This window comes from Mchenga conophoros, linkage group LG7, assembly GCF_057382185.1.
Source record: "Mchenga conophoros isolate Kocher_MC1m ecotype Shallow Benthic linkage group LG7, M_conophoros_male_GT1.1, whole genome shotgun sequence".
Lineage (NCBI taxonomy): Eukaryota > Metazoa > Chordata > Actinopteri > Cichliformes > Cichlidae > Mchenga > Mchenga conophoros.
Window position 1 is genome coordinate 39,630,437 of NC_140532.1, and position 24,324 is coordinate 39,654,760.

A 24,324-nucleotide genomic window follows, 5' to 3' on the forward strand; every position below is an offset into this window, starting at 1 on the left:
TAAGAAATATTTTTTTATTAAAAAAACTGTCACAGTGCGTGGCAAACAGATGCAGCCATACAAGGGGTCAGAATTGACAAGTACATCTTACAATGCATCATTATTGATCATAGAAGCAGTTACATAGCAGGAGTAGTAAGAAAAAGGACACAGGAAAGTACAGGACAGGGAATAATGCCTGTGTCTGTACATGTGGGATGAGTGTTATAGCTTACAGTACATTTAGTCGTATGTACAAACATGATGATCTACTGGCTGACGTAATATGTTTTAAAAAAGCAACACCTGACATCTGTACAGCGTGCAATAGCTGTGGGTGAGTGACTTCCATTACCAGTTATATGTGTGCTAACTCAAAATATAGCTGCTGTTAATGTGGTTCACATTAAATGAAATGAACCCCGGGCCACGTTTCACTTCCTCCTTCAGTATAAAATGTATTATTGCAACAACTCTTTGCTTTAAGGAAAATAAGATGTAATTTTCTTGAGAAGGACCCAGGGCAGTTTGTGTTCATTGCTTATAACTAGGAAATCTTTAAAAGAAAAGAAAAAGAAAAAAGGAAGAAGAGCTTTTTAAGCAATAATTTCCTCTGTCTTTACTCAGAAGAGTATTTCACATCTTAGAAACAAATGCTAAAAGTGGGTAACACCTCGCGGATTATGGGTATTTCAAGACAGTATTAATGGAACAAAGTCATATTTATTAGCAACGTAACTTAAATGTGATGGCCATTGCACATTTTACTGTCGTCTTTCCAAAAAGAACATGTTGGATGTGCCTTAGGTGACCATTGGTGTTCCCTGGAAAGCAGACACATATCTTATATATACACACACACACACTACAAACACACCTCTAAGGCACAGTTTTTTCAGCATTACTACCCTCAAACCCAGTACTGGCCCTCTTTTAGAGTTGGAGTCGGGGACCTAGATCTCACAGAGGTCCTGAATCCTGTAGTACGTGGAAGTGGATTGCTAGAAGTTTTATTATCTCTTTCATTACTGTTACAGCCTCTAATATTCCTATCACCACCAGCTAAATCAGCCTCAAATGGCCCCCAGAAGGTCATTCCAGGGGCCAGACTCCTCCGGGGACTTGTGGGCACCCTGGGAGAAGTTGGGCAGCTTGCAGAGCCGAGTGGGGTGACCATAACTGAGGGCATAGCCACACTCCGCTCTGGCCTGCCCAGATACGGGCTGTCCTCATTGGGAACCGGCACTGCAGCGAGTGCCTGGACAAGTCGAAGCCGAGCTTGTTTTTCCTTGCGATGGCGGAACACCAGGATCAAAACTATGAGTATTATAATGAGAAGCAAACAAGCTAGCAGCGGAAGGATAATGAGGAGGGGGTCCGACGCAGGACGAGGCAGAACCTCGACATGAATCAGCTGGGTGTCGGGAGGGTTCTCCGGACCGTGTTTCTCTGGGATGGAGGGAGTGTGGGGCTGGGGGGCATGGCTGTGACCTCCTCCTGCTCCCTCTACGCTGCTCTTTGACCTCCCTCCAGGACTCCCATTCCGTGTGTGGTTCCCCAGTCGGTTATGAGGCCTCAACTTGTGGTGTGTCCTGTTGTGGTGTGACAAAATGTGGGGGTGCAAACCCACAGTGACCTCACCGTGTGCTGTAGAGCCTCCTCGTCCACCTTCCCGTCCTGCTCTTCCGGCAGTTGTCCTGTTGTGTGCTGGTAGACGGGCTGTTGTGTGTTCGCGACCTATCTTGTCTATTTTATTGAAACCACCAGGACCGTGGCGCATCTGGTGATGAGGTAAGATGGTGAAGTGAAGCTCGCCCTTTGCTGGCTGGACGTTTCCAGACCTCACCAGGAAGCTGAAAGAGTCATTAAGAGGCGTGGCGGGAGCGTGGACTTGAGCTGTTGTGAGCGTGGATTCATTATTGTGGAGCTGGTTGTCGCTGTCACTAAGATTCTCCTCGATGGCAACTCGGCCTTGCACCACATCTCTGAATGTGAATGACTTCAGGACCTCTGACGCTCTGTTAGGATCATATGTTATCTACACAAACACACACACGAAAACACATAGCAGAGGAGAAAGTCAACAGCAAACCAGTCAGACACGCGACATACTGTAGTTTTATGACATTGCAGTTGGAGAAAGGGACTGTCTAACCCCGACTCATTACAACAAATGGCTTTACCTTGACTAGTTTTCCATGTTTTGGTGGAGAGAGAACCTCAAAGACCGGGTTGGCTCGGCTGATTCTCGCCAGCTCTGAGGCATCAATCATGGCTTTTCCCAGTTTCACAGCGATACCACTGGGGACTCGAACTGGCTCTCTCAGGTAGATCAGAGGCCGCACGGTCACTTTCACCGTTGCTGTTACATTTCCATAATTAATGCCAGGTGACGAGGCTGACACTGACATTTGAAAGGTGTCCTCGGACTCGCTGAGATCAGTCATGTGATAGACGACGCGTCCAAACTGGAGGTCCTCGTGGCGGAATGTGGTGACCTCCTGGTCGTTAATAGCGATGCGTCCGTGGCGAGGGGGTGTGGTGACAGTGTAGGAGACAGTGGCCCGGCTCTGACCATTGGTTTGAGCTGCAAGCTGATTGGTTGTCAGGACCACCGCGGTCCGGCCTTGAATCAACGACAGGCCAGTGTTGTTCACAATGGACACCGAGGGCTTAATAACCTCCAAACTAAACAGCTTGTAGAGTGGACGGTGATGGCCGTCTGTTACGTTGAAGTAGAAAACTCCTGTTGAGGGGTCGCCCTAAGGGAGGAAACATTGAAAGGAAGAACAAAAGACACAATGCAGGAATTAGTAGTGGAAAAAACATAAACATGAACTTTATTCACTGCTTTGTTACCACAGAATAATGGCACCACTTAGCCAAAAATAAGGCATATTGAGCATTAACCATGTCCAGCACTTTTTAAATCTCTGCACAATCACAATTACAACAATGTAAGTCTGACGCTATTTTTTTTTTTCTAAATACATAACACTGACACATGTTTAGGCTTCACTGCTGCAGTAAACCTTCTTCACCTGCTGTATAAAATGCAGCCGGCCGTGGTTGACGTCGTACTGGGTGAATGAGGTCACCGGCTCCGGTCTTTCCCCCAGCGTCAGGTAGCCATTGTTGGGCTTACTTATCACGAGGTAGTGCAGCTCCTCTGGAGGAGTATCATGGTCCTCCACCTCGACATGGAAAAAGTGAAGGATTAAGAAATGATGTAAAAGTTTTGTAGACGTAAAAATAAATTGCAGCTCTACCTAAATTTATACTTGTCCTTTTTGCACTTACTCACCTGAAGACTGCTGGGTCCAAGTACGACTCTCTCCCCCACTACCACCTTCATACTGGGAGCCCTACTTCTGATCAGTGGTGGCTGGTCATTGACTGGTGTTACTGTGATGTTGAACATCTCTGTCACTCCTGTGGTGTCTTTAACGTGATGATGAGAAACTGTGTCTAGTGATGAAAAGGGAGATGATGACGTAGAGTACAGAGAGGAAAAGGAGCTGGAAGAAGAGGAGGAGTCAGAGGAAAAAGCCGACAAGGATGATGAGGAGGAAGAAGAGGGGAGATCCAAAGGCGCCACCCAGGCCCGAAAAGTGAAGCTGTCACTTGTGGTCTCAGAGTCATCGTGGAAGTATGTGATGCCAAACTTGTTCAGGGTGACTTGTGAAAAATCTGGTTGGTTCCTGAGAAAAGACGATAACCCAAAAGCCATATTTGATACTTTTGTTCATATTTACATGGATGCATGTATTTATATATATAAATCAACACAAGAAGAGAATAATAAGTGGCGCTGAATGTTCTGCATTGTCTTTTAACTTGACAAGGCCGAGGCCTATTGACTTCTCCTAAGTGATCATGATTCACTATAAATTGTAATTTCTCTTTGCCAGCATAAAAAGGATTTGTTAGGCAGCAGTCACTGGACTCTGTGACAATGGAAAAATCCAAGGAACTCAATGAAGTTCTAAGTAGAAGAACTGTAGCTTTACACAAGTTGGGAAGGTCACTTGCAAAAAATCCCCCAAACAAACAACAAAGAAACCCACCTACAAGCTGCCAATGGAGAGACGCCAAACTGTGTTTCATTGTTCTGGTAAGAGTGACAATAAAGATCTATCTTATCTTATCTTGCAGCCATTTCTAAAAAACTTCAAAGTTCAAGATGATCAGTTCAAACAACTGTATGTAAGTATAAGTTCTTTGGATGTGTCACTACTTTGCCAAGGTCTGGATGAATACCCAAACTGTCACCCTCAAATGAGAGGTAATTGGTTAAAATGTTCAGGAACCACCAAGACTCAAGCCTGACATGAATGGAAACTGCTGAATGCCGACGTCGCTGCCCACAATGAGACAGTTTGGACTAAGAAGGTGTAGAGCAAGAAAGAAGCCCCTGCTCAAAAATCAACACCTTCAAGTTCAACTAACATTTGCATCTGTTCACATGGACATGCCAAATGGCTTCTGGTAAAAGGTTTTATGGTTAAATGAGACAAAGACTGAGCTATTTGTCCAAGAGCTATGTGTGGAAGAGTAAAGGCTGGGCTTTGAAACCTATGATTATGGTGCCAACTATCAAGCATGGTAGCAGTAGCGTCACACTGCCAGTGGCAATGATATAATTGGACAAAGAGGATGGCATGATGAAGGAGGAACACCTACAAAGTATTCAAGTTCACCTCAAATCAATAGCTAGGGAGCTAAAACCTGGACGTGATTGGGTGGTTCTAACACGACAAATACACAAATACAGGATCCCAAACACCTCAAAACTGGTTTTAAAATTGATAAAGCAGGCTAACATTAAGGTTCTGGAATGACCTTCTCAAAGCCCCGACCTCAACCCGATTAAAATTTGTGGAAACCAAGGAATTTGAATGAACTTTACCAACTCTACCAAGAGGAGTGGTCAGATATTCAGTCAGAATTATACCAGAAGCTTGCTGATGGCTACCAGAAGCATCTGGCTGAGGTATAAAGGACATTTAACCCAATACAGGGGTGTATGTTCATGTTTAAGAGTATACATTTGACCCCATGTGGATTAGAGAAAATCCAAAATGATTTCAAATTAAAATTTTTATGGCCATGATATAGTATATGTAAACTAATCCCAGCTGTATAATGATATATATCTTTTATTGAATATATATATATTTACTTTTGCACTGTATATGGTATTACATTCCTTTGATTTTAATTTTGTTTTTCAGTTCATTTCATGACAAATAAGAGCAGCTATGTACCTGGTGAGATTGTGTCCTCGAATAGACAAAATCCCATAGCGAGGCAAAGAAATCACACGATACATGATGTGGTGGTCTTTCCGATGGGACTCTGGGATTTTTCCCAGGAGATTAGAGGCATCAAGCTTGGACCTGTCTATTGTCACCCTGCCTCCTTCAGCCACCACAGCACCTGAGTGATAAATACAGACATAAATGTAGTCACCCTTATATTATATTCTTCTTGCCACATGATATTTATTAGTTTGAAACATAGATAGTACCTGCATTGTTTATTAGTCTGGTCTTGTGCTGAGAGCTGTCATGATGTTCATTGGCTTGGTAGGAGATCAAGATGGTGAAGGTGTGTGGAGGAAGAGAAGCAGGAGGCAAAGACGCCGTGAAAGAAAAAGTGTCTGCAGCTGACCATCCCACTGACTCTGGCTTGTTCTGATCATACAGGATAACGCCATCATCCAACTAAGAGAGCCAAATAAATGAGGAGGGAAAAGAGAATTTCTTTCAGAAGTCAGTCCTCTTAGAAAAAGCGAACACTGACACATGGAGACACACACATCCCTACCATGCTCTGTGTAAAGGTGGAAACATTTCTTGTGGAGTTGTCCGGCATACGTCGGACCAGGCGGCCGAGTTTAGGAGGAGAGGTCACTGCAAAGACCACGGACTGGTTCCTCCTGATGTTGCCGTCAGCAATGTTAGTAACCGCCTGAAGCTCCTTGTCTGAGATTGGTGTCACAGAGCCTTCAGGATAAACAAAAAAAGTAATGCTAAGGAGTGAATCTACCGAGTTTAATGTATTAGTAGCAGGTGACGCCATGCGTCAACAATGCCAGAGTGTTTGGCCTTAACGTGACCAACATCTGCTGCTTTGCTGTACATTTCACTCAGGAGTAGTCTACACCTAATATGGGCCAGATGTCATGTGTGTTGTGGCATGAGCCCACACAATAACCCACGCCAAGCCCACCCCACACCTTTGTAGGGCGTGTTTAGTCTACAGACATCCTGTCACTGAGTCAAAGTGCCAAATGCAGCCAAGGTTCAAATATATTTGTCACCTGAGATCGAACATAACATTGTAAAACAAATATATCAAACAAAAATTTCATACTCGAATGTCTAACTGTGCTCATTCGTTCCTTTGACTGTCCATTGATTGTCAGCGGAAAAGTTGTAGCTAAGTAGTTCATATTGTTCTTAAAATAGCAGCATAACCAAAAGAGAGATCAGGAGGAGATGTTTTACTTTTTCTTGAGCCACAAATTCTCTTTCCCCCCCAATAGTGCCACATTAGATCAAGTTCTTGCAGTTTTAACTGATGTGCTAGAAGCACTGTAACCGTTTAGCCTTTAACAGTAAATCTATATTCCCAGTTTCAACACCAATTTTCTCAACACGTTTTTTATAAACTGTTTTTTACTTGACTGCAAAATGTTGTAATTTTTCTCATCAAAGCAAGTAAAATAGTTGTGTGTGGTTATATATAAGAATAAATGCTGTACATATGAGTAGGTGTCACTGTACGCATGTGCTTTATAGGTTTTGGTGTGAACATAAGGCACTGTGGTTTAGAGTAGCGAGGGCACCCAGCGGATTTGCAGTGTATTACATCAGCGTGTCACTGTTGTGCCTTCAGAGCGGCCTTGATTCTTTGTGACACAGATTCACCACAGTGCTAGAAACATTTCTTAGAGATTTTTTTCTGAAAGTCCCGTTCCACCACATCTCAGAGGTGTTCTGCTGGATTGAGATGTGGTGACTGTGGAGTACAGAGGCCATTCAGAGGGTCTTTTTAACTTCAGGTCAAGATGTGACTTCAAAACCATCAGTCACTTTATTTATTTATCTAGTCATTTACTGATTTATTGAAGCTGGAAGAGCAGGTATACCTGGGTAGACTTCCATCGGGTGGTTTCTCTGCAGGGTGAGGATCAGAGAATGAGCAGTTGTGCTAAAGATCTGACGAGGAGCAAAGTTGAGGCCGTCATTCACTTGGAAATGAAAGCCACCCGACGGCGCCCCTGCAGACAGACAGAAACATGTGGTCTACTCCTCTGCTGAATCAAAGGTCTTTTTAGAAAACAGAAACACATGCTTACCATTGTGCACAAACACCAGCTGCTTGCTTTCTATGTGACTTTGAGTGAAGTTCAGAATGTGTCTGGAGGGGGCGCTCTTCAAAGCCAAGTGGCCATTACTGGGTGGTGTCACTATGAACTCCAGCCCCTCAGGTGGAGTGTCAGTGTCCTCCGCACTGAGATCGCCTGTGGTTATCTCTGTAACAGAACCCACCCACACCTGAAGAGCAGAAAGGAAGCACGACAAGTCAGCTTGGCTCAGCATGACTATAAAGAGATATAGATATATAGTTACATAGATACATTTTGTTTGTTTTAATATGCACTAATAAAAAAGCTCTTTCATGACTTTTTGATTTAAGTGTGTCTTTGAAATAATTTTAGCTGAAAATAACAATTGTGTTGGCTCTTCTTATCAGTGTGTGGGCTTTTCCCACCTTCAGTCCGTGGTTGGTTGTAATCACTGGGGTCTCATCATTGACAGGTGTGATGTTGATGTGAACGGCACACGGCAGGCTGTGTTTCCTGGTTTCTGTCTGGTTTGCCACAATGGTGAAGTTGTCTCTCAGGGTGTCACTGCCGTCGTGGATGTAGGAAATGTACTCCCGTTCCACCTAAAAACAGATGTTGTGTGGAAAATGGAACAAACGAATCCAATGAAATGATAGCTCACATCATAGTATGAAGCATTTTATCACAAAGATGAGCGCTACATTTAATTTAAGGAAAAATCTGCCAGGTATTGTTGTAGGGTGATTGTGCTCAAGGTCAGCAGGTCAACGGAAAGTGTATCTTTTGTATATTTCATGTTAGATTTTATTTGCAATATACATGACCTGATCAGGGATGTTTGACCTGAGTATCAGCGATGAGGATTATACAAGTTTTGTGAACAGGTAGAACATGGGTATAAGAAGAAAACATCTATTTTTTTCCACTTATCCAATACAACGTCATGGTTGGAATAGAGCCAATCAATGCGACCATAGGGCAAGAGACGCAGGATAACCACTCACACCTACAGCCAATGTAAAATCACCAGTTAACCCTATATGCATGTCTTCGGACTGTGAGAGAGTATGAGAGGACTCAGACAAACATAAAGGTCTCACTGGCTAGTGGACAAACCCAGGATGTTCATGCTGTCAGGCAATGGTGCCAACCACTGCAGCACCATGTCACCCATGAGATGAACCCATTAAATGACCAACTGTTCCTGTGTCCTAGTTTACTCCATTTGTGAGAAATTATTTTAAAAAAAGAGCCTATTAAATGTTTTCAAAGTTGTAACACATGGTTGTGTTGATTGCCCTTCTAGTAAAAAAGGGTCTTTTCCTGCTTTTTGATGCCTCTGAGATGAACACATGGAGTCTTTCAGTCTTTAAGAGCTACGTGTGTAATCAAACTTGGTTTTTGAGTGGGTTCGGTCAAACCTCAGTGTGTGTGAAAGCTGTGATAGGCATCCCTGGAATGCGGCTGTGCTCCAAATGTCCATGTCGTGGTGGATTGATGACCTGATACAGGAAGTTCATCCCAGAGAAGTGATGGCTGGCGACTTTAATGATGTCAGAGGTCAGCGGCATAGAAGACCCCTCATCTAGAGTCAAGTCGGACACCTAAACAAAAAATGTGTAGAAGAAAGTAGTGACTGACTGCTTTCTGGTTTGGTAAGTTGACCTCCGTTTGACCTTTTTACCTGCAGAGGAAGCAGGATTGGGATGATATCAATCTCCAGCCTGATAGGTCCAACCTTTGTCACCCCATTGGTTGCTTCCAACAGAACAGAATCATTGGTGCTTCCTGTGGTCTGCTGTTGATAGATGACCAAGCCCTGGTTCAAGTCCTCCTGGGTGAATGTGGGTGTTGACTGCTTTTTGATACCCTGCATGGAGGGAGAAAGTGAACAGACCCCTTGACTGCAGCCTCATTGTGAGGCCGAAATATCACAAATCACCTACTGATTAGAAGGTTGGTTCGATCACTGGCTCCCCCAGTCTGCATGCCAAGTATCCTTGGGCAAGATACTAACCCCAAGTTGCTCTCCGATGCGTCCATCGGAGTGTAAAGGTGTGTGAATGTTATTAGAAAAAGCACTCCGTTTAGAGTCAGAGCATGGGAGAATGGGTGTGATTGGGTGAATGTGGCATGTTATATAGAGCGCTTTGAGTACTGCGGGAGAGTAGAAAAGCACTATATAAGAATCAGTCCATTTACCAAACACTAAGTGTCAGTGACTTTGTTTCTCAGCTGTACTTGAGCTCCTTTAGATTGTGCCATGATGTTGCTTTTTGAGATCTCTTAGCCTACTTTGTCAGACAGTTTCCATTTAAATGCCTCTTATGGAGGTACCTACTTTATAGTGCTGTCCTCCATTCATGCGTTGATGCTTGTTGTCAGTGGACAACCTCTGAATGATGCCAACTGTGGGAAGACTGTGCACAGTAAAAACTATCTCTGAGGGCTGACTGTCTTCATGGACCACCTGGTTAAAAAAAGAAAATCACAAAAGTGATGCTGAATATGAAACTAAACATATTTTATAATCAGAGAATTTACCTGCATATGTGAGGATCTTGGTTTTGCTTACCTCTAAGTTGTCCCTGCTTATAGAGATATTCTGTCCCTCTTCCACCACCACTGGCCGGTTGTTTCTGACTGTTGGTGGCCTCTGATGACTCTCCAGGTAAATCTTTACCGAAACTCCAATGTCTAGATGTACCTCCCTCTTCCCTCTTTCCACCTGCCTCTCTGTGCTCCGTTCTCTAGCTCTTGCTGTCACATTAAAGCTATCCGACAACTTGTGGCTGCCATCATGGCGATATACCAGGCGCCCTGCTATCAAGTCTCGCTGGGTGAATATTGAAATTGCATCTGCGTCTGTTATAATCCCACTCTCTCTGTCAATAAAGCAGATCACGCCATGTTTAGGTGGGATGAAGACCTCAAACGTCACTTCGTGTGGGTCTCTGATGTCAAGGTTGCTGAAGACACTGAGGTTAACAGAGGTCAGGGTCGTGATCCCACCCTGCTGGACCATGATGCCTGTGTTGTTCTCCACCTGCAGGTAAGGATCCTGCGCCATCACCTGCACCCCACAGCAAAAAGAAGACCAATCATGCTAACATGAACTTCATTATTTTCACACTAAAGTGTCTTCTCAAATAAACGGTATGAATAGAAATGAAATAAATCACATCACATAGGAATTTATAGTGAGTGCCTAATCTGAATCTTTGCCAGATTTCTACTGCTTGGTTTACTCAGCTTTTTTATATTTGTGCCAGTCATGGGCCTAATGGTTCAATCACAGTGAATCACATGACTCGGAAAAAATCAATAGTTGCCCGAATCAATAGTTCAGATTGCAAGTAAGCAACTGGTTTCCCAGAGGAAGTGCCTTTGTAATTTTGCAGTTAAAAATAATTTCTGTTTAATGTAGATTTCTGTGCTTGCGAACAGAAACAGATTTGAAAATAGATTGTGTGCAATTGCCAAATTGAAACCAATTGTCAGAGATTTACAGTTAACAAACATTCAGGTGAATAAACAACAATGAGACACTTGTGTAGGTTAACGTGCTGCACGGGTGAAAAGCTCAGAGCAAATCACACCGAACTGAAGTATTCGTTTATTTTTATAGGTTACATCGTCAATATGCAAATATAATCACATTTCCTGTTACGCAGGTCCTGATGTCTGTCTGCATGCAAGCTGTGTGTGTGTGTGTCACAGAGTATGTGTGTTGCAGGTCAATTTCTAAGAATAATATAATACAAGTCAACTTCTGCGGATATGTATTTCTGTACTGATCTCTTGTCAGCGTCACAGGGTCAGCTTCCTGTTTCAACAGAAAGCTGTGTCTGGTGAAATATGTATAACATAACATTTGAAGCATAATCAATTAAAACAATAAAAATTCCTTAACACCAATCAATTATAAACTGCTGGCAGACTGACTCAGTGTTATTGATGTTTTATCCCTGTCACTGTTGAAGTCAGCAACTGACTGCCAGTCACCGCAGACTTGGTCCTTGTCTTCAACACAACGATTTAATGGCAACAAGATCACATTGCACATGCTCGTAATAACTTTGTGGGCAACCAAGTTTCCTCAGCGTGACTGCAACATTACCCTTCCTGTCATTGTTATTAAACCAAAAAAACAAAACAAAAAAGAGAATAATCACCTCCAACAGCGTTGAAACATAATGCTTCCCATCAGATACGAAAAGCACAAAACGCCCAAAACTCACTCCTTTGTGGACAAACAGCACCTTTTTCTGAGATGAGAAAAAGCAGGAGGCCATCATGACCAACGATAAAAAAAAAAGCATTAGCAGGCTTTATAAAAAATATACAAACTATAAAAGATACCATTATTGCTCTTACCTGTTCGAGGTCTCGCTGTGTGAACTCATACAACTTGTGGCTAGGATCACTGGCCAGCACCAACTCTCCCATGGGGATCCCCCTCCGTGTGTACACCAACCAGCTGTCCTCGAAATCTGAGTCATCATCACGATAACGCAGGTCACTCAGCGTCACCAATCTCTGGCCCTCCCGTGCCACGTGGAAAACTTTATCCACAACCCTGAGGGGCCTCTGATCATTGACGAGCTGCACTGAGATGTTAAAGGTGTGCTGTTCTCCATTTCCGTCCTCTTTCTTGTTCGTGTGTTTGTGAGCTTTGTAAACCACTATCTGAAATGTGAAAGAATCCTGCTTAGTTTCGCTGTCGTCGTGAACGTACATGATCCTTTCCTCAGTTATATCCTGATTCGTGAACGCCATAATGTTGTCGTTAATTGAAGTTGAGTTGGAGAGGTTGATCCGCCTTATGTGCCCATGCCTGGGGCTCTCTATAATGTTGTAGAGGACCTCCCGGTTACTCACTGTGTGAGTGAACAGAATATCTCTGGTGATTACTTTACTCCCTCCTTCCATGACTGAGAGACCTTTGCTTATCATAGTGACGGTGGTCGACTCGGCTTTGATGTTGATTCTGAAGTCGTAAGTTGTTGAGTTGGAGTGAGCTGAAAACACCTGGAAGCTGAACGTGTCTCTCGTGTCGTCATGTTGCCGGTTGATTAGCTCGTACCTTACCAAACCATCACTGATGTTCCTCTGGCTGAAGGTTGAGTTCCTTTGTAGGGCCTTGTTGTTGAGGAGAAGCTGACCTTTCTTGGGTACCGTTACCATCCTGAAATGGAGGTCACTCTCACTGAGCTTAACACCCTTAGAAATCACATGGAGGTCCTCGGGAGTGAGAACAGCAGCCTGAACGCCATTGAGCTCCATCTTACTCCGTGTGATCTTGAAGTGAATCCATCGTACCGCGATGGGGAAAACAGCCTCTTGTTTAGCCAGGGAACCGATACTGACTTTAAATTTAAAGTGGTCTGTGATGTTATTCTGCATCTGTAAGCCACGGTAGGTGCTGAGGTATCGAATCCGTTCTTTTTCCAGAAGTTTCTGGGAGAAAGAGGTCGCTGGCTTCCATTCGCCGCTTGAGTGTAACCTCTGGAGCTCGCCATATTGTGGGAACTCTGTAACATTATACCAGATTTCTACTGTGGGGTCAGCCACATTAACTTGTACTGCAAGGTGATTGGTGGTGATGACTGAAGCTTCGCCTTGGTTCACCTCCAGTCCGGTGTTGTTCACCAGTTTATCTTCGAGTGGCACGGTTATTATCCTCAAAACTACTGTGTTGCTTACCTGACAAAGGGAGAGGGAAGAGGCAAAATACCATCTGAGAGGATAAGACATAAGATGAGAAAAAAAGACAAGCTGCTATTTTACTCACCTTCTGCCCGTCACTAACCCTAAGAGCCAGCCTAGAAGTTGAGACCCCTGTGTGGATAAAGCTGATCTTACCCTCCTCTAGATCGTTTAGGGAGAACAAGTTGATGGGCCTGGAAGATAAGAAGGTCAAAACCTTGGAGGTCAAAACAAACAACAAAAAATGTTTTAGTTAAAAGTTGTAGAAAGATGAAAACTACGGGAAAAAATTAGAATAATACTGCTTACTAACTCAAATGACTTCATCCAAGACAAGTGGATGAAACAAATTGGTTCAATTCGTTTTTGTCACTTGGTGCAATGTCTGTGAAAAAATCCTACCAACAAACACTTTACCAGATGAGGGGCTTGGCCCAGCTTTGAAGAAATACTCTCCACATCTGGGCTCAGGAATTTTTGGAAGGACTCTTTAACACAAAATCCCATCATCAGAAAAACAAAATTTGGGAGACATGTTCTCAATAATCAGCACTGATATAATTTTAGTTTTGCCAGTTTGGTCAAATTTGTCAAGACACAAGAGAGAGTGCAAATGCAAGATGTGACTGAAGGGCAGGCTTTCAGCCTTAATGCAAGGGGTAACACAAAAGTATTACATTAACTGTTTAGGAATGACTTAAATGTTTATGTAATGCTGCAAAATATACTGATGTATAAAGTGACCACACTAATTATACACAAACAGCCACTTCCACAAAAGAGCTCAGTATCTGGATCTAAAAAGATTTGCAATGCCCCATTAAAGCTTTATAAGCCGTAACACCAACCTGCCAGGGTAATCCTGATGCTCAAGGTATCCAGCCTCAGTGTTGAGGTTTCCCAGGGAGCTGAAAACAAGCTCCTCAGGACTGCTGTCAGGGTCTAGCGCTCTCAGCACATCTGTAGTCAGCTGGGGGAATTGTGAATGCATTAATTTTGATCTTTGCACGTATAATTACTCAGACATTTTGCTGTACCTACCTGTCGTCTGGACTTCTCGAGTAGAGTAAAATAGTTTCCCTCTGGCAGGCTGAGCACAGGGGCATCGTTCACAGCACTGATGCTAATTTCGAACTGGTGCAGACGGTTGCCCTTGAGAAACACAGGAAGCTCCTTCTTATTGCTGGAGAAGACTGAAAATGTGAAGAAGTCACTCTGGTCCTCTGAGCCGCTGTGAACGTACATCACCCTGCCCTGCCAGAGGTCCAGCATACTGAACGTCCGGTCCTTCTCCTCAATTCCTATCGTGATGGTCCTCTCCTGGCCCTCGTCCAAAATCCTGTCGGGGTCTGGACTCAGGTCCAACCGGAGCTGGCCATGAACAGGCTGTTCCTCAACGCGGAACATAAACTGGGATGGATGAATGCCCAGTTTACGGAAGTCCAAATTCACCTGGCAAAGAGTCCAAAGAGAATTATATATCGGTGCTGCTTATTTTTATTTTCACAATTACTTAAAAAACACTAAACTCAAAAGACAGATCAGCACTACCTTTATGTGTTTTGGTTCAAGAGGTGCCCGGCCTCCCTCAGATACTTCTAGTTTCCTCAGCATCAAGAAGTTAGGGCTCCTCTTCGCGTTAGTCTGTGCAGTTGTGATATCAACCCCAGGAAGATCTGTTGGGCTGGTGAGACTTGCTCTCTGTGGAGCCTGCCCTGTCCTACAGCCAACAGTGACATCCTTGGTGACTGTGGCATGAGGTAGGCCTGTTTTTTGAGTGTTCACCCTGATTTCACTGAGGCAGCCTTTAAAGGAGCCTCCTCCTTCTCCTCCAGATGGAACAGAAATCAGTCGAGCTCGCCTTGCTTGTCCCCGAGCTGCTTCATCCAGCCCTCCTACGAAGAGAGGCCCCGTGAGCTGGAGGACCTGAATCTCTGGGCTCAGACTGGCCTTCACCAGCTCTTTGCCTACCTTCAGCTGAACACTGTGAGGCAACAAGTGAAGCTGGATGGTGTACCAGGTGTGGTTGCTGTTTACATTTGTTAAAGAATGCAGCTCAGTTTTACTCCCCTCTCCACCTCCTACCGAAGCTACCAGATGACCACGTACGATCTCAATGGCAACAAACCCTCCTTGATTGTCAGAGCTATAAAGGACAATGCCGTCTTCTTCTTCTTTTGCAGCAGGATGTAGTTCACATTCAAACACTCCCTCTTGAAGCACATCCCACGGTGGGAGTGACATGAACGCTTCTGAGCTGAAAAAACTGACAGGATCTTCTTCTGTTGCAGAAAACTGTGGACTACAGCCCAGAGATACCTCATGGACGGTCTTGTACCCAGAATGTGGCCTGAGACTGGACAGTAAGTCATGTTGATTGAAGACGACTTCGTCCATGCAACCTCTAAACCCAGAGGAGATGTTGTGAAGATAGAGATGTTTTAATCCAGCTGTCCCGCCAACAAGGAGTCCATCCTCCACACCGAGCTCCAGATCTGGTCCCTGTATTTGTAGGCCGGTGTGGGAGTTCTGGTCCACAGTCATAGTGATATTATGGCGGGTGTGGGTGAGATCCACAGTGTGCCACGCCAGGTCACTGAGATGGATGCCCTTTTCTGAGTGCAACGAATGCTCACCTGAGCCCAGATCAAGACGCACCTGAGGATTAAGGGGGAAGGTGAAAAAGGAAAAAGTTCATAAACTCAAAAAAGTTGCAAGGAAAGCCGAAATATCACACATCACATGTTAAATACAGTGGGGCAAAAAAGTATTTAGTCAGCCACCGATTGTGCAAGTTCCCCCACCTAAAATGATGACAGAGGTCAGTAATTTGCACCAGAGGTACACTTCAACTGTGAGAGACAGAATGTGAAAAAAAAATCCATGAATCCACATGGTAGGATTTGTAAAGAATTTATTCGTGAATCAGGGTGGAAAATAAGTATTTGGTCAATAACAAAAATACAACTCAATACTTTGTAACATAACCATCCATCCATCCATCGTCATCCGCTTTGTCCGGGGTCGGGTCGTGGGGGCAGCAGCCTAAGCAAAGAGGCCCAGACCTCCCTCTCCCCAGCCACCTCCTCCAGCTTGTCCGGGGGAATACCAAGGCGTTCCCAGGCCAGCCGAGAGATATAATCTCTCCAGCGTGTCCTGGGTCTGCCCCGGGGCCTCCTCCCGGTGGGACATGCCTGGAACACCTCACCCAGGAGGCGCCCAGGGGGCATCCTTGTCAGATGCCCGAACCACCTCAGCTGGCTCCTTTCGATGTGGAGCAGCAGCTGCTCTACTCTGAGCCCCTCCCGGATGGCCAAACTTCTCACCCTATCTCTAAGGGAGAGGCCAGCCACCCTTCGGAGGAAGCTCATTTCTGCCGCTTGTATCCGCGATCTCGTTCTTTCGGTCACTACCCACAGCTCGTGGCCATAGGTGAGGGTAGGGACGTAGATCGACCGGTAAATTGAGAGCTTCGCTTTTACACTCAGCTCCCTCTTCACCACGACGGACCGGTGCAACGTCCACATTACTGCAGCTGCAGCCCCAATCCGTCTGTCGATCTCCGGCTCCCTTCTCCCATCACTCGCGAACAAGACCCCGAGATACTTGAACTCCTCCACTTGGGGCAGGAACTCATCCCCGACCCGGAGTGGGCACTCCACCCTTTTCCGGCTGAGAACCATGGCCTCGGATTTGGAGGTGCTGATCCTCATTCCCGCTGCTTCACACTCGGCTGCGAACCGTTCCAGTGCGAGCTGGAGGCCTTCACCCGATGAAGCCAACAGAACCACATCATCTGCAAAAATCAGAGATGAGATTCTGAGGCCACCAAAGCGAAAGCCCTCCGCCACTTGGCTGCGCCTAGAAATCCTGTCCATAAAAATTATGAACAGAACCGGAGACAAAGGGCAGCCCTGGCGAAGCCCATCACCCACCGGGAACGAGTCCGACTTATTGCCGGCAATGCGAAGCAAGCTCTTGCAACGGTTGTATAGGGATCGAATGGCCCGTAGCAATGGGCCAGACACCCCATATTCCCGCAACACCTCCCACAGGACACCCCGAGGGACACGGTCGAATGCCTTCTCCAAGTCCACAAAACACATGTAGACTGGTTGGGCAAACTCCCATGCACCCTCAAGTATCCTGGAGAGGATAAAGAGCTGGTCCAGTGTTCCGCGACCAGGACGAAAACCGCATTGTTCCTCCTGTATCCGAGGTTCGACTAACGGACGAACTCTCCTTTCCAGCACCCTGGCATAGACTTTCCCAGGGAGGCTGAGGAGTGTGATCCCCCTGTAGTTGGAACACACCCTCCGGTCCCCTTTCTTAAAGATGGGGACCACCACCCCGGTCTGCCAGTCCACAGGTACTGCCCCTGATCTCCACGCAACATTGCAGAGGCGTGTCAACCAGGACAGCCCTACAACGTCCAGAGCCTTCAGGAACTCGGGGCGGACCTCATCAACACCAGGGGCTCTGCCACCAAGGAGTTGTTTAACTGCCTCAGTGACCTCGCCCCCGGAAATTGGCGGGTCATTCCCCTCATCCCCAGACTCTGCTTCCTCCTCGGAAGACGTGTCAGTGGGATTAAGGAGGTCCTCGAAGTATTCCTTCCACCGCCTGACAATTTTCTCAGTCGACGTCAGCAGCGCTCCGCCAGCACTATACACAGTGCAGGTAGAGCACCGCTTTCCCCTCCTGAGACGTCTGACGGTTTGCCAGAATCTCTTCGAGGCAGTCCGAAAGTCTTTTTCCATGGCCTCTCCGAACTCCTCCCACACCCGAGTTTTTGCTTCAGCCACTGCCCGAGCCGCATTCCGCTTGGCCTGTCGATACCTGTCGGCTGCCTCCGGAGTCCCACAGGCTAACCAAGCCCGATAGGACTCCTTCTTCAGCCTGGTGGCTCCCTTCACCTCTGGTGTCCACCATTTGGTTCGGGGATTACCACCACGGCAGGCACCCACCACCTTGCGGCCGCAGCTCAATGCAGCAGCTTCGGCAATGGAGACGCTGAACATGGTCCATTCGGACTCAATGTCCCCAGTCTCCCTCGGAATGCTGTTGAAGCTCTGCCGGAGGTGTGCGTTGAAGATCTCGCGGACTGGGGCCTCTGCTAGACGTTCCCAGCACACCCTCACTACGCGTTTAGGTGCACCAGGTCTGTCCAGCGTCCTCCCCCGCCACCTGATCCAACTCACCACCAGGTGGTGATCAGTTGACAGCTCAGCCCCTCTCTTTACCCGAGTGTCCAGAACATATGGTCGCAGGTCTGCTGATACGATTACAAAATCGATCATCGACCTACGGCCTAGAGCGTCCTGGTGCCACGTGCACTTATGGACACTCTTATGTTCGAACAGGGTGTTCGTTATGGCCAAACTGTGGTTAGCACAGAAGTCCAATAACAGAGCACCACTCGGGTTCAGATCAGGGAGGCCGTTCCTCCCAATCATGCCCCTCCAGGTCTCGCTGTCGTTACCCACGTGAGCATTGAAGTCTCCCAGCAGGACAACAGAGTCTCCAGGTGGAGCATGTAACATAACCTTTGTTGGCAATAACAGAGGTCAAACGTTTACTATAGGTCTTTACCAGGTTTGCACACACAGTAGCTGGTATTTTGGCCCATTCCTCCATGCAGATCTTCTCGAGAGCAGTGATGTTTTGGGGCTGTCACCGAGCAACACGGACTTTCAACTCCCGCCACAGATTTTCTATGGGGTTGAGGTCTGGAGACTGGCTAGGCCACTCCAGGACTTTCAAATGCTTCTTACGGAGCCACTCCTTTGTTGCCCGGGCGGTGTGCTTTGGATCATTGTCATGTTGGAAGACCCAGCCTCGTTTCATCTTCAAAGTTCTCACTGATGGAAGGAGGTTTTGGCTCAAAATCTCACGATACATGGCCCCATTCATTCTGTCCTTAACACGGATCAGTCGTCCTGTCCCCTTGGCAGAAAAACAGCCCCATAGCATGATGTTTCCACCCCCATGCTTCACAGTAGGTATGGTGTTCTTGGGATGCAACTCAGTATTCTTCGTCCTCCAAACACGACGAGTTGAGTTTATACCAAAAAGTTCTACTTTGGTTTCATCTGACCACATGACATTCTCCCAATCCTCTGCTGTATCATCCATGTGCTCTGTGGCAAACTTCAGACGGGCCTGGACATGCACTGGCTTCAGCAGCGGAACACGTCTGGCACTGCGGGATTTGATTCCCTGCCGTTGTAGTGTGTTACTGATGGTGACCTTTGTTACTTTGGTCCCAGCTCTCTGCAGGTCGTTCACCAGGTCCCCCCGTGTGGTTCTGGGATCTTTGCTCACCGTTCTCATGATCATTTTGACCCCACGGGATGAGATCTTGCGTGGAGCCCCAGATCGAGGGAGATTATCAGTGGTCTTGTATGTCTTCCATTTTCTGATGATTGCTCCCACAGTTGATTTTTTCACACCAAGCTGCTTGCCTATTGTAGATTCGCTCTTCCCAGTCTGGTGCAGGTCTACAATACTTTTCCTGGTGTCCTTCGAAAGCTCTTTGGTCTTGGCCATGGCGGAGTTTGGAGTCTGACTGTTTGAGGCTGTGGACAGGTGTCTTTTATACAGATGATGAGTTCAAACAGGTGCCATTCATACAGGTAACGAGTGGGGGACAGAAAAGCTTCTTACAGAAGACGTTACAGGTCTGTGAGAGCCAGAGATTTTCCATGTTTGAGGTGACCAAATACTTATTTTCCACCCTAATTTACGAATAAATTCTTTACAAATCCTACCATGTGAATTCATGGATTTTTTTTTCACATTCTGACTCTCACAGTTGAAGTGTACCTCTGGTGCAAATTACTGACCTCTGTCATCATTTTAAGTGGGGGAACTTGCACAATCGGTGGCTGACTAAATACTTTTTTGCCCCACTGTATGTGTGTACATAAAAAACAAAATGAAGAAAATGAAGGCTTTTCCACAAATAGAAATGCAACTGAGATCTCTCTAACAGCACCAGTGACTTGTACTTGGTATTTTTATTAAGCTATTGTGGTTTTCTGTCTTAACCTCACTCGTGTATGAACTTGTCTGGAATTAAAGCAGTGCCGGGGGGGTTACTTTTCCCCCCACTCGCTGAGCAATTTGACGCCAAGATTTCTGGGTTTAATCTTCTGGCTGGTCTTCTTCTGGATAGTAAATTCCAGCATATTTAATGAGCTAAAATGGCCCGAGGGACAATTTTTACCCTTTTTTCCCTTTTTTTACGTCGGCCCCTGGACAGTTTTCACTAATCCGTAGCCATTTTATTGAAATGGATATAGCCTTTATCTTACCTTGTCTCACAGTGATACACTTTGTCTCACATTTTTTGTGTCTTTGAGATAAAGAAGATTAGTTTCTTCTGTGTTATAACCTCCTACCTGCAGGTACCCAGAGATCAGCTCCAGAAGCATGAAGTCTGTGTGTCCTGCTGCCAAAAGCAGCAGCCCTGACTGACTGGAGGTTCGAAATCGAACATGGATTAACGTCTGTATGGACGTCTCAACTGTCCGCAGGTAGATGTAGCCATCTCCGTAGAATGAAACTGCAGCAGTGCAACAACAACAACAAAAAAGACAGATATAAATTGAAGCCTGAGCTGTCACGAAATCACTAAAACATCGTGTAGTTAATCAAAGATGCTCTGACAGCCATGTTTCAGGATTAAGCTTAATTTCATTTGCTACCATACAGGAAGCCCTCATAGCGATCTGGTGGTGATTATAGACCTTCTACCAGGAAAAAACTCTTCCATTAACCTGCATTGACTGATCTGTCACTATGTGCACTCTGTACCTGCTATCTGAAGTCAATTAATGACAACTAATGCATTCTGTAGGGGTTCATTAGACGTCATTAGACCCCACCATTGACCCAGATGACGCAGATTGGTCTTTTAGTTCAAAATACATACCATTAACTTCAATGGGAAACTATGGGAAAAATATACATTAGAAGGAGTTTTAATCAAGGCAATATGTGCACTATATTGCATGACAGATGTCAAAAAGACAAAGTGAGGCATGACTGTGGCTTAGTAAATCTGTACTTATACAGCAGAGCACATGATTTTCACATTTTAGCATGATAGCATGATTATATTTGCACTAAACACAGTAAAGCATAGTGTTAAAGCAGAAGTTCATCTTTTTAAAAGGCATCACAGTATTTTCTAATGATAAAAACCATCTCCGTGGCCATTCATACTACACCAAAGTTATTATAGATAAATTAAATGACAGTAAAAGGAAAAAAAAAGATTTTCCAAAGAAATTCCTGTTTTTTTTTTGTTTTTTGAGGTTTTTGTTTTTTGAGGTTTTTATTTACTTATTTTTTAATAATTTCTAAATAGTTATTTCTGTGAATGACAAAAACTGCTTTATAATTACAAGACAGTCCATGCAATACACTATTTTGTAATTTTACCCACAATTTTAAACATTTGTTTCTTACAGTTTAAACCCAAACAGTTGTGGTGGCAGATCTCTTTCAATTACAACATCAGCATTTTATATAGATCATATATAAAGTATTTGATATTCATGAGCCATGAATTAGTGCTGACAAAAATTCAAGAAGCATTTCCATTACTTCTGTTTTTATTCACCTGTAGTCCAATGATCTTTATAATTAAATACAGAGGATGCTTGCCCGTCTCTGGCTTTATAAGCATGTAATTACAGCATACTTTTATCTATCAATGAGGCCAGCATATCTACCACTAACTATAAATGAGCACCAAAAAAGTACGAGTGTCTTTAGCATCATCGATTTGATCTACAAAGCAGCGACACGCTCTCTGACTGTCCATTTGTGCAAACTGTGACGTTCAATGGATAGAGGTCAGAGCCATGTGTCTGGATGCATGCAGCTGCAGTTTGGTGACACTAAAAATGATTCAAAGCTCTGTAAAAGCAGACAGCACAACACTGCAGAGGCAGTGACCACAAAATGGAAATAAAGGGACAATTTATATGACAAAAAAGGGTGGCAAAAAAATCAATGCATTTTAAAGGTGAATTAAAGTTTGTTTGTTTCCACATCGCACAGGAAAAATATTAACAATCCAGGCCTGTATAATCTTAACTATTAATTAGTTAAGATTAACAAATCTATTAGACTACCTGTCATAACAACAAATCTATCAAAACTTTGTTTAAACTTATAACTTGTGTTTATTAAGCAAATAACAAACTAATTTCACTTTTTATAGGCAAATTTGAGCTGACACACTGGAATTCTTAGAAAAGTCAAAAATTGATCAAGCACAACATTCAACCACTAAAATGAATTTGTTTCTGTTACAGCAATACAAGTAAAAACTGTAATTTGGTATCTAAATTTGAAAAAATAATAAGAATGCTCTTCACTATTTCTTTCAGCTTTTTTGTAAAATGTTTGAAAAAAACAATAATTATATTTTACTGGTGGACTAACAGTTACAGACACATTCAAAAATGATTTTGGTGAGTGCTAATGCTAATGTTAATTTAGGCATAAATCTTACTCTGGGTGGTGGTCTATTAACTTTGTTAAGACGTGTATTTGGTCTCTAAACATATTTTTGTGCTTTTGGTTACACATCTAACATTTAGGTGTTTTTGCGCGTGCTTGCTGTAAATAACTTTAACACAGAATTTATTTTTTTCATGTATATTTTGTAAATGTAGGGAAATTGTAATGTTGGTACAAAATTTTAGAATGAGAAAAAGTATTTACATTTATGTGTCTGCACTGTAACATATGTCACAGTGGCTTAATATTTTTTTCTTAAAATCCCTTCTTATCTCTGAGTGGGAAAACTTTTCTATGAAAGCTTTTATTGACTATACGTGCTGCAGTGTGAAGTACTCAGTCAGCAGACTGGCCCAGCATGCTGCTCTGCATAAAGCCTATAAGCCCGCTGTCAGTATAACCCACGTCTGTCCATGCATCCCTAATCTGCCTCTATGATAGCAGTGAACATTGGATTATTAATAATCTTCCTACACTCGCAGACATCTCCAATGTGAATGCAAGTCACTTATGTGCTCTGACAAGCAGGTGTGGTACAGAGACATGTGTAACTGCCCGAGGCAAAGCTGGTGACCATTAGAAAGTTTTGCACGCATACAAAAACTTTCCAAATGTTGTTAAGTGTTTATATTTAAGTGGCAGATACCTGTAGTGGAGAAAATGACATATTGTTTTCTTGGACAAAGAAATGCATTGCAGAGAAGAGCTTAAGAGTTAAGATCAAAGCTGTATTTGCGAGGATTACCACCACCAAAAATGTAAAATTCCTGGCATCAGCTCAACTAACCATGTTGCCGCAAATTCATAAGGGCAAGCATTCTCCCCCAAATATAATCCATCATAATGCCATATGTCACCAGTCTGCAATGTTAGACAGGATTAGATAATAAGCAACCAACTGCCAGATCCATTTGAAGTAAATCAAAGGTTGTAAAAAAAATAAACAGGCCTAAATAACACCAGCAAAACCTTCTTTTGTCTCTATAATGATGGAAATCATTTCAGCGCAGCAGTAATGTATAAAATACACGCCAAGAACCCTTAAGAATTATTTTTCACATGCATCTAAAGGTGAAAGTTTTCTCACGTTGCTATAATGTATTGAAACAAATGCCAGGTTTAACTTTTACATCTAGTTTAAGACAAGGAGTATTTTTTTCCTCTGCAGGAACCTACCTCCATAAACGTGTCCGGTGGAGACCAGCAGCAGCAGAAAAACATCAGCCAAAACACTCCCCATGGTTATGTAGGCTCCTAAAATCTATTTTGCATCTTGGTTAAGCGAAACATCTGGATGCATGACTATGCAGCCGATTATCTTTACTGCCCATGTCACTCCCAACACTGACAACGTCAGGACAATCTCTTCATGCTCTGCTGCTGGCCTTGGATTACAGACTTGGCTCCAAAAAAAAACAAAAAAAACAAAAAACCATACCTGTGTCTGTGAGCAGAGCGCAGAGAGGTGGAGCTCCACCCTCGGATCCTCCCCTCAAATTCAGGAGACCTGTGTGTGTAAGTATCAGTCGGGAACACAAGGGGGAGTTGTTGCAGCATATGGAGACAGAGATGGAGGGGGGAAATGAGAAGGTACTTTCAGAAGATGGGGCAACCTCAAGAGCCGAAAAATGAGACCAATGTGCAAGTGGGGAAAACTGCAGTACCTCTAGGCGCCACTTACGGCTCCCATGTTTAAATGCCCGACTTTACATCATTAAAAAGCATGTTTCCATTGCAAATCC

The 24,324-nt window shown here is 44.3% G+C and overlaps 1 protein-coding gene across 1 annotated transcript; it reads right to left on the reverse strand.

Annotated features, from left to right (window-relative positions):
• LOC146570644 (chondroitin sulfate proteoglycan 4-like) lies at positions 1 to 24,070 on the reverse strand. Its single transcript, XM_085279210.1, has 22 exons — positions 23,759 to 24,070; positions 20,449 to 20,612; positions 14,597 to 15,703; positions 14,087 to 14,497; positions 13,894 to 14,015; positions 13,131 to 13,239; positions 11,714 to 13,042; positions 11,512 to 11,604; positions 9,912 to 10,409; positions 9,678 to 9,806; positions 9,021 to 9,206; positions 8,758 to 8,940; positions 7,762 to 7,938; positions 7,346 to 7,544; positions 7,136 to 7,267; positions 5,809 to 5,987; positions 5,510 to 5,705; positions 5,247 to 5,418; positions 3,284 to 3,680; positions 3,021 to 3,173; positions 2,163 to 2,741; positions 1 to 2,017 (listed from the first exon to the last, which is right to left on the reverse strand). The coding sequence occupies exons 1-22, from the start codon at positions 23,820 to 23,822 to the stop codon at positions 890 to 892; spliced, it is 7,707 nt and encodes a 2,568-aa protein (XP_085135336.1). The 5' UTR covers positions 23,823 to 24,070; the 3' UTR covers positions 1 to 889.
• Positions 24,071 to 24,324: the final 254 nt, after the last annotated feature.